Genomic DNA, 10,458 nt, shown 5'->3' on the forward strand with positions numbered 1-10,458 from the left:
TATCACATGCCATTTGCCTTCATCTGAGCCTTTGAAGCTTTCTAGTGGTTTCTGTCCTGTTGGATGTAGCGTGTGAGAAGCCTTTGCTCTGTGACACAGCCTGGATGTGTGCATCTGAAACTGGAAGCTTGGAATGGACCTAGAAAGTCAGAGATCTCGGTTTTAAGTACAGTGTACATACAGGCCATGGATGCTGATGTACACACATGCCCTCAACACTTTAAAAGCGTTTTAAGCCTTCTGGGTTTTGTTTTTCTGTATTGAAAGTACCTTACCTTTCTTTCTGTAGCTAACAAGGATGCAGACAAAATATTTGAGTTTTCTGCAAACCTTTTATTCTTGCTTTGGAATCAGACTTTGTTTCTTTTGCTTTGCTATACATTTTCTGCCACACAGTATTTTGATGCATGCCATAGCCTTAGTGATCAGATGAGGGTTCAAAGTCATATTAACGTTGTAAAGGGAAGGCATATCCGTGAAGTTCAAAGTTGTTTTAGCTGTAGCACCTCTCTACAATAATTGCAGAAACTCTATATTAAGATCTATTTCAGCCTATTTCAGTTGGAAGGGAAAATATCCTCTGTAGTGCACAGCCTGTTTGGCCTGCCCACATTTTTGTTATTTGTGATGATTGTAGTGTCTAATCAAAAATGATTTGGCTTTCTTTGCCTGGTACTTATTTGATAGAGAGTTACTGTTAATCTAGGAGGTGTGGAATCCATATGTTGTTAGCATTGCTTTCACAAAATATCCATATTCTACACTGTTGAGTAATGGAAACTGGAGTAATCAGTGGGATTCTAATGAGCAAAATAAGTTCTTCTAATTATATCATAAATCTACTTTTATGACTGGAAGTACAAAAAATTATTGCTTGAAAGTAGTGTTATCTTAGACCACTGAAGAAATTGAAGAGACTTTAATTCCATACATCAGGTTGCCCATAGATCCCAAGAGTAAGGTTCTCCATAGGAAGCAAGCAATGCAAATTATGCTCAATGTAGCAAAACTAAACATGATACTTCTCCCTTTCCTGGACTATTTGAAGTAAATAGCTTGAATCTTGCCTTGTTTACATGGGGGTAATTTGAAGTATATCTTAAAATCGAAATAATGAAAAGGAAATTGAAATTTGCCGTGAGAATTTCTGCAGTTAGACGTGTCAAAAATATGGGTAAATTGTTACTCGGTTGTATAGTATACAGCATTTCTAATAGGGCAACAATACCAGAAATAACACCTAGAGATCCCCATTCCTGCTCCTCTGCTTTAATGAAGTCACACTCTCAACGTATAGAGAGGAGAAAGGTTGTAGGTACATGTGCATGCTATTATGATAAAATAATAAAGGCTGTACATATAACGAATATTGTTGATAATGAGTATTTCACACTTGTATTCCAACAGTCCAGGACTACTTAGGTAATGCCAGGACTATATTAGCAGCCTTAAAAATACATAAGCAAACCCTTTCAGAAGTGACTAGTGATTGTACATAGAATCAAACTGTGAAAAGCAGCCCCTTTGAAAGTGCCTCAAAACTGCTAAGCCACTGTACTTGAAAATCTGCCCTCTTTTGAACTTGCTAACCAGACATGAAAAGTAGACATTTCCAGTGATTTCTAGAATGGTTTTGGGAGTGTCATGGAAAATGAGGTGCTCTGGGTAAGGTGAATAATATTTCTACTTGTGGGGAAGGATTGTCATGGACATCTAACCTGTAGTTGCAGATCTCGCATATGCTTTGGATTACCAAAATTGTATTAAAATTGCATTCTGTAGCTTATACTGCATCAATAATATAATGAACTATAAAACCTTCTGTAATTTTTTATTTACTCTAGTTTCATATAAAAACCTTGAGCAAACTTTCTCAGAGGTCTCTATTTCTGGAAGGGCACAAGGAACAAGTTTTGACTCCCTGGGCGTGTGCATTATGCTAAAGGTGTTGGCAAGAGGAAGAAGACTGTATTATATGAGAGACCAAATTTATGAGAACATTTTCCTTAGTGAGAAAAAGGAATCTACTGTCAGTCATATTGATCAAGCTGATATTCACTAGGCAACAAGTCCCAGGCAAAATTTATGTGGAAAATGCTGGGTGTCAGAAATGTGATGTTACTATGGAAATGATTTACTGTCAGTGAAAAGGAATCTTAATGAGTCAAGCAACTGGCAATCTAATTCAAGGCACATTTCAGGTTTTGGAGTAAAGTCTTGAGAGAATATAGCTGCTAAGTGTGATCTGTGCTTATTTGCCTAGCATCACGCTTCAAGCTTATGAAAGGATACTGATTTGCTACTTCACATTCTTCATTGACAGAGAATAAACTTAGTCAGGATTCAGCTGATTCAAACAGCACTTACAAGAATTAACTGCTAGAATGATTTTATAGTTAATTTCTTTTACTAATTTGGGACCTTTTGAGTGTTTTGATTCTGCTTACAGTTCTACTCATCCTCTTCTGTACAGCAGTACGTCTCTCACAATGGAGGCCAGGTCTCCTAGCTTCAAGCTTGCTCAAAGCCCTTGTTGCCCAATGCTCAATTTCCAGCCAGCCTTCTTCTAAAATAGTGATTCTGATTAACTAGTGTTCTATATATTGCCAAATTTTTTGTTTCACTAAACAATGAAACCTATCTTTTCCTCTGACATTAGAATCTATTCCCTAAAATAATAGTCAGGAGTGTATCTCTGCAATCTGGACTAAAATAGATAGTGTAAAGGGCAGGAAGTATTCTGTTACTGGCTTTTTACATGCTGACAAAGGACTATGACTCTTGCACAGAATCAGCTCACTGAGGCCTCTGAATGCTGCTGTGATATTAGAGATGAAACAGTAGAGTATTTGTGGCCTTTGGGCATTACTGTAAGGATACCGTATCAGGACACAGCCCTTCATTTCCACAGCCACGTCCTGAAGCCACTTGCACCAGAGAGAATGTTTTGGGCAAGTGCGAGCAAGTGACAGTTTTCCTAGGACGAAGGGACTTGCAGTTGTAAGACTTTTTTGGTCGTCTGTATCATAAAAGAAATGCTGCTTTGCCCTGTGTACCGTCACCAAGTGTTTACAGTTCTGCTGACTAGGCATCTTTAGTATTTTTACTGTGTTTAGTATCTCATAAGACTCTGAACCATATATGATATTTAATTTTTAAATATAAATTATATCAAGGAATTGGTGATCCTAATTCAGGGACACTTTTTTCTCTCTTTCTATGTAAAGATTTAATTATCATATTTTTAGCTATGAATTACCTTCTCATTAAGAATTTAAGATTTCTTGTGGTTCTCCTACTGCCCTTGGTAAGAAGGCCACACTGCCACTAATAGTCAAACTTTGTTTTTATGTGTGTTGGACCTTGTTCAATAATCTAGATCATGCCCCAGGTATTTAACATTTGTACTACTGTATTTGGTTCTACTACTAAAAGGTCTTTTCTTTAGCCTTCCTTTTTACTCCATGCTAACAGTATAGAAAAATGTTTAAAATTATGTTTAGACCTTGTAAATAGCATGATTGTTGCCTTTTATAGACATTTGCACAGTGTTTTTATACTCGTTGGAACTTTCAAGTGTTTATATTTGGCACTTTTACAGGATGTTGTAGATTTTTTTCCCCACTATTATTTAGAAGTGGTTATAATCATGAGATCTTGATTATCCGTGGGCTGATTATCCAAGTTGTAGGTTAACTATTTCTTATTTCCAGCCATTCCCAGGCTGCAGCAAAACCTGCAGCTGCACTAGAAAGCATCTGCATTTGATGTGTTGTGAATTACAGTATATTTTAATGAAGCACTGCTTTGCCTGCTAATGCTTAATCTCTTCTGCTCTCGAAAGAAATGTGTTTCCAAGCTTTTGAAATGTAAATATTCCTGTAAATTGTACCTGAATCTCCTTACATTTTGGAATAACTGTTTTTATTTTATACAAGCTGATATTCTTCTCCATTATGTCTCGTATTCTTAATAGGTGAGCTCTAACTGTATTCTAGTGCACTGGTTTAAAATGTTAAATACTTTATCTTGTATAATGATGTTTCATGTGAAAAGTGTCTCATAATCATTAAATATATGAGTTGTTTGACCTGTATTCCAAGACAATGTGAAATCCTAAAAGTCCACAATTCAAAAAGTTTCTGAAAACTCTGGGTTAGATCCATAAATGTATTGATGCAATATGGTTTTTATTATAAAAGTTAATACAAAATACTTATTGGTCAGCTTGGTGAGGCTGATCAGGAGGCCTTGTTAGGTGGTATTTGTTTGGTTTTTATCCTTTCATCAGTATGAGCTGAAAGTAACTTCTTTGAGATCAGTAAGTTTATCCTCCTGTACTCTGTGAGTGGTACTTGAGTATGTGTATCGACTATCCTTAATACAGTTTCTAAGAATAACCCCATTCTACTAGTCACATGGAGAAATGTGTATAGTTGTGTTAACTGAGATTGCCTTCCTTGTTTAGCATTTATGTACTTACAATTCAAAGCAAAATAATCCCATGGCTCTGCTTCTGAAGTCAGATGCTGAGAAAATGCTAGAACTGATGCCTCTACCTCCAAAATAGCCAGTTCTCTGTGTTCTCACCTATTAAATGATGTTTAGTCATCTAACTCACAGAAGGAATACTTTCTTTAGAAAACGTCAAGTGCAGTAGATAGTAGGGATGATACTAGCAAAAGAGTCTCACGTTGAATTCTTCTGCGTTACAGGAGTACAAACACAAGCTAGCCAGAGTGTCCCAAGTACGGAAAGAACTCAGGTCACGCATCCAGAACCTGCCTGATCTCTCTCGACTTCCCAACGTCACGGGCAGCCATGTACACCTGCCGTTTGCAGGAGACATCTACAGCGATGACTGATTAAAAGAACATCCTTCCATAACCTCTACTTTTCTGTGAAATGAGGGGTAGGTCAGACAGATTGGTACTCTTGTAGTATTATTTTTGTATATTCTTGGAGATTGTCAGTAAAAATACTCTAATAATTTATAAAAATGGTTTAAAAAGTTGATTTGTTTACTATTTTATTGGCGAGTGAACATAAGGGTACATTTATAAAAGTGGCATCTGTGTCTCTTACATTGAAGAATCGATAATTATCTTATCTTTTGTAAAGATTTTAGTTGGGTACCCTGTAAAAAAACATGCTAAGATTTTTCTTATGTACCCTATATTTAATGTAGATCAACATATAATCAATGCATACTTCTAACTTGTTTCAGTTGCTAGTGAGGAAGTGAAATGTGGAAATCACAAGCTTATGTTTGCAAGGAGGCTGATGCAATTTAATGCAAAGTTAAAAGTGATCTTACTGTCCATTACATTTAAATTACCCACTCTCAAAACAAGTCAGGTGTTTTTTTGGTTTTTTTTTAGTAAATGTTAGGAACGATTTTGTATTGGAAAACATAAATCATTTTACACTGAGCTGATCTTTAAATGACTCAAAATACAGCTGCTTAGTTTCTAAATTGAGGGACCATTCATTTGTACTCTAATCCCTTTCTGGTACATCTGTCTCCATGTAAAAAGGTTAATCCAGGAAATGTGAAGCCATTTTACAGCTTTAATTAAATTGAAAGGTCATTCTTTAAACTGTCCCAATTGTTAAATGTCCATTATTAAAATTTGACGATGCTATGTACCATCCATACATGCAGCAACACAATGATACAGCCACACTGTATATCCTCTTCCACTGAGAACCCCAGAGGCCAGCATGGGCTTCCAGCCCCACACCTCCACCCACTCCAGCAAATATTTCTAGGTCTTGATCGTCTTTTTCTCACAGAACAGGAGGACACAGTTCAGTCCTGTGTATAAGTTAAATGGTGGAAAATTATTGCTGAGTGTCTGTTTTTAAAAAAGTCCTTTGCATGGCACAAATGTGGTATTTGTCTAAAAGTAGCTGAATTGGTGAAAAGTCCTTGTTACCATACTGTGCACCAGCTTTTAAGTTCACTTAAAAACTTAAAGATACAGATGGGCATCTAGCAGATTGCCAGAAAGTTTAGGCTTTTCAGTCAATCTGAAGTAGGCCATGTAATTGTTGAGGAGTGATTTAAAAAATGCCTGCCTGTACCTTTGGCATTTAGATGACCTTTAAAACCTGAGGTTTGAGTGTTTGAGTTGGATAGGACATCGGAGTATTTAATGATAGCATTTCGTTCATGGGTTTGCACTTGTCAGGCGTTGTTTTGCATCAGTTAAGTTCGCAGTTTACAAGTTTAACACTCTTTCTCACGTGAAAGCGTGTTAAAAACTCTGGTCTTCCTTTTCAAAAACCACAATGATTCAAAATAATCCTGGAGTGAAGTTGTTGAAGATAGTGATCTGTCACTTGTTATTGACTTCTACAAGGTTAATCACTACAATACTTGTTGGATGTTAATTGAGAATAATCTTTCTCTTTAAAATAGGTACACTTGGACATAAGCACCTTAGTCCAATTATCTTTTCTTATGGAAGTTGCCATGAATTAGACCTCAGTTAAGTAGGGAAAAACTCCCAAAAGATAAAAATACAAGCTGTTGACATAGCATTCCATAGCATGCAATGTAGAATATTAGTTTCATCAAAAATTTGGACTGACAGGTAAGAATCCTGAAAATAGTTCATCAGAGCTCACTAGCTGTCCAAAGATTTGTAAGTTTTGAGTGGCAATTTTCCACTCCATAGGAAAAAAGAGCTAACTATAATGAATCCAGAGGAATGTTTCTTTACTTTAAGTCTAATATGTAAAATTAAATAACACTTATTGATATCTTTTCAGTGTAGATTCTTGGTAAGGAAATGAATGTTCAGGTACAATTTTGATATTTTAAATATTTCTGTTCTAGTACATTAAACAGCTCATAAATTCATATATGCATGTATGTGCATTACAGTGACAGTTTATGTTCAGTCTTGAAAGAATAGCACCAAATTTCTGATAAATATTTAAACAGCTTAATCCATTAAGAATTATAAAACAATAGTAAAACAAGAAGTATAATCAGTGAGTTCATGGTTGAAACCCATCTATGGAAAACTTAATTTGTACCCAGAGGTGATTGTAAGTGTGGCGGCGTGGCTTGAATTGAAGGATCTAAGTCTTGGATACTCGAAGCCATAGGGAATTAAGCTTGAACAGTCTTTTGCTTCCTTAATTATAAATAATTATAATAGTAAAGTTGAATGCTGACTTTCCTTGATCTCAAGAGTATTAAAAAAGACACACTACTAGACTTGTTTTTCCTGTTCATGATTCTTAGTGATAATGTTGCTTATCTACAGATAATGTAGAACTGATAAAAGAATGAGGAAAAATCTCAACAACTTCTTGATGTATATAAGTTTTAATTTTGAGAGACTGCTATTTTCTGGATATATTTTTCTTTATTTACTGTGAAATAGTTTACTTCAAGGTATATTTCGTAGCTGGGTTTTTGGAAATGATCCCTCAACATTTATTTGGAAAAGAGGACTCGTGGAAGGTAAAGGTCACTCCTATAGGAAGTGTCATATATTAGTGGCTGAATGGTATACTGTTTTTTATTTATATGGGAAAGGCATCAGGTATCAACTAGTTAGGAGATTTATATTGTAACTGTAATAGTATAGCAGGAAATAACATGGTACAATACAAATGCAGCCCTGTAGTATCAAAAAAATACCTCCAAATTCTCAGGTTCCAAAACTTAACATACATACTTCTGACGTCTCAGGAAGAAAAGAGGCTGGGTGGGGAAGGGAAAGGTGCCTAGGAGCTAAAAGGGAGAACATGCCCAAGTGGAAATGAAAAGCAAAACAAATGTCAACTTTTGCCAAAACAGAAATAACAGTGTGAAAGTCTGGGCAGCACAATGTTTTAGCTGCAGACAGGATTACACAATAGAACTGCTTTGGGGTGTTACCACCGTGGGAAGGAAAGTGCATGGGTGTACCCTGCCTGGTCTGACTCTACTCGAACCAGAATGCCCACCCTACAAAAGGCACAATTATAAAATATCTGAACATTTTTCATCTAATAATAAAAGCATAATCAGATTATTTGCTTCCCTATATTGCACTTTTATTGAGCATTCTTTGAAAAAAAGCAAAGACAATCCTGCAGCTCTTTGCCATATCAGAATGCTTAACTTGGAGATCACTGGGACTGCTTGTATGTTCTAGTTTTTGCAGGCTCAGGCTGTGTTTTTGCAGAATGTTTTGAAAGATATCAGGAATATTACCCCACTTCTCTGGTTTTAAAAATGAACGGGAAGACCTTAGTTACAAAAATTACCATTCTTGGAAATTGTGTTTCATTACTCCTTTTGAAAATTAAACTGCAGCCTGCAGTAATATTAGCTTGTCTGTTTCACTCAGTTAATGTTCGTATTAATATATTAAAACACCTCAGTTAATCCCTAGGAACACAGCCCAAACTACATGCTTATTATGCATTTTATCTGAGTAGTTTTCTGAATGTCAAACTGAGGGCTTTCATTGTGATCAAATTACATTCTGGTTTTCCTGAAGTTTAAAAAGGCAGTGTGTTAGGACTTCCACAGACTAATTAATAGTGCTCTCACAAGTCAGTGGTAACTCAGTCTGGTACTTCAACGATGACTCAAAATGCAGCCGTACGATGCAGCAGCCCCCTGCGCAGGTGACTGTGGAAGACATGGAAGTCATACACAGGCTACAGAAGAGCTGGATTTCAACTTTTTGAAATGTAAGCAAGTAGATTCATGGGTGTGGGTTTTTTCAGTGGAAAAATTAGTGAACTAGAAAAGCAGCATGTCTAAAATAGGATGGTTACATTTATAAATATTTAGGGCCAGTTCTGCTCGTTACTCATGCATATAATCACAGTGACTATTCCTGCAAGTAAAGAAAGCAGATTCAAATGTAGTGTCTGAAGTGGAATTTTTTTTAATGAATGACCAATTTTGTCTCGGCTCCTATTTCAGTGTGTCATTTATCTTGATTAAGTAGTAAATCTCTTCCATCTTGTTATTTAGAAATCTAATTCTGATTTCATCTTTACAATATTTAAAGTATCCTACTAAGCATGATGTTTTTGTGGGAATTTGCAAAAGTTCAATAGCACTCGTTACTTGTTTGCAACAGAAATATGCTCATTTGTTAAAAGCTAACAAGAAAACTTTGAAATGTAAAGATGTTTCATTATTGTGCTTTTTCTGACAGAACGTGTAATCCGTGTGTAATTTATGTCCTCAAAAATAACACCTGTATGTACGCTCTTTCATATTTAATAGAATAAAACATTGTTGTAAAAACATCTTTGAAATAATTGTTTATTGCTTGCCTACTCAATCTCACGGTGTGAAATGGCTTTAATGTAAACTGCTCCCTATACTTAGGAGGCAACCAAAATCTCATAGCGATGCTGAGGAAATGAGCAATGCTAATTTTGAAGTTTACTACTCTCTGTATTTGTATTTTGTGAGACAATTTTCAGTGAGGAAGCAGTGCATTAAAAAGTCTGCGGACATATATCTCTAGAACTGTAAATTTCTTAAAAAGAAATACTGTCGATACACCATCTAGTTTGGACTAAGTTCATGTTTCTTCAGAGGTGGGGCTGGGTGTGAGGGAACCAGTTGTAACGTGCCAGCTTGAGGTTCCCAGTACTCAAAAATGGGAAAATGGCTCAAACTGATATTTCAAAATGAAACAACACTTTAGCTGAGCTGGTTATATTAAGACATGCTTTGTAACATTTTCAGTATGTCAAAGATATACGCACCATTGTGTAAGTAGAGCTGGGAAATAACTCTTAATCTATAATTAAACAAACACCTCTACGCAGGGGTGTGTGCTTAACAGAGAACCTTCTTGGTCTTGATTTATGCAGTCTGGGTGAAATTCTGGCCTCACTGAAATCAGTGAAGCAATTTCCTCTCTCGAGTTCTTTCAGCTCTTCAAAGGCAAACCAGGAATGCTGCATGGCAGGGATTTGGCAGGGAGGCTCAGCAACAGTCTGCTGCAGCCAACAATTAACCTTCAGTGTTTCATCGAGTACAGGAATGGAATATATTCTGAAGGGAAGAGTGCATCAGATGCGTGCATGCGTGTGTATGGTGCAACAACTTAACTACTATCCAGGGCAAACCTGGTTTTCCACATTTGAAGTCCAGGAATAAAGCAACTGTGAAGCCTCACTGATGCCTGACAAAACATTTAAGAGACATTTAAGAAAGAGGTTCTCAGCCATTTTTGAACGACAGAAGTGACCCACTTTGATAGCACCAGAGCAATTAGAAAGGAAGCATCCTGTATTCTTTATGACTGTGCCACTCTCATAGCAGTAACAAACTGGGGTGGTGACAGTAGTCTAGCATGGAGCTGTTGGTCAGTATTGAGAGCACCCTGCATTAGAGCACAGTCTTACAAGGTTCTCTGTTATCCCAGGAGCAGTATCGTCTGTGCTCCAACTGAGAGAGAACATCAAGAAAATTAAGAA

The 10,458-nt window shown here is 36.5% G+C and overlaps 1 protein-coding gene across 1 annotated transcript in view; it reads left to right on the forward strand.

Moving 5' to 3' along the window:
* The window catches only part of RPRD1A (regulation of nuclear pre-mRNA domain containing 1A), a 47,010-nt gene extending 37,739 nt beyond the window's left edge, over positions 1–9,271 (forward strand). The window contains exon 7 of the mRNA XM_068396480.1: positions 4,716–9,271. Within this exon, the coding sequence (XP_068252581.1) occupies positions 4,716–4,865 (150 nt within the window). The 3' untranslated portion in view covers positions 4,866–9,271. The remainder of the gene's footprint in view (positions 1–4,715) is intronic.
* Positions 9,272–10,458: the final 1,187 nt, after the last annotated feature.

This window comes from Nyctibius grandis, chromosome 3 (assembly GCF_013368605.1).
Source record: "Nyctibius grandis isolate bNycGra1 chromosome 3, bNycGra1.pri, whole genome shotgun sequence".
In the NCBI taxonomy this organism is placed as follows: domain Eukaryota; kingdom Metazoa; phylum Chordata; class Aves; order Nyctibiiformes; family Nyctibiidae; genus Nyctibius; species Nyctibius grandis.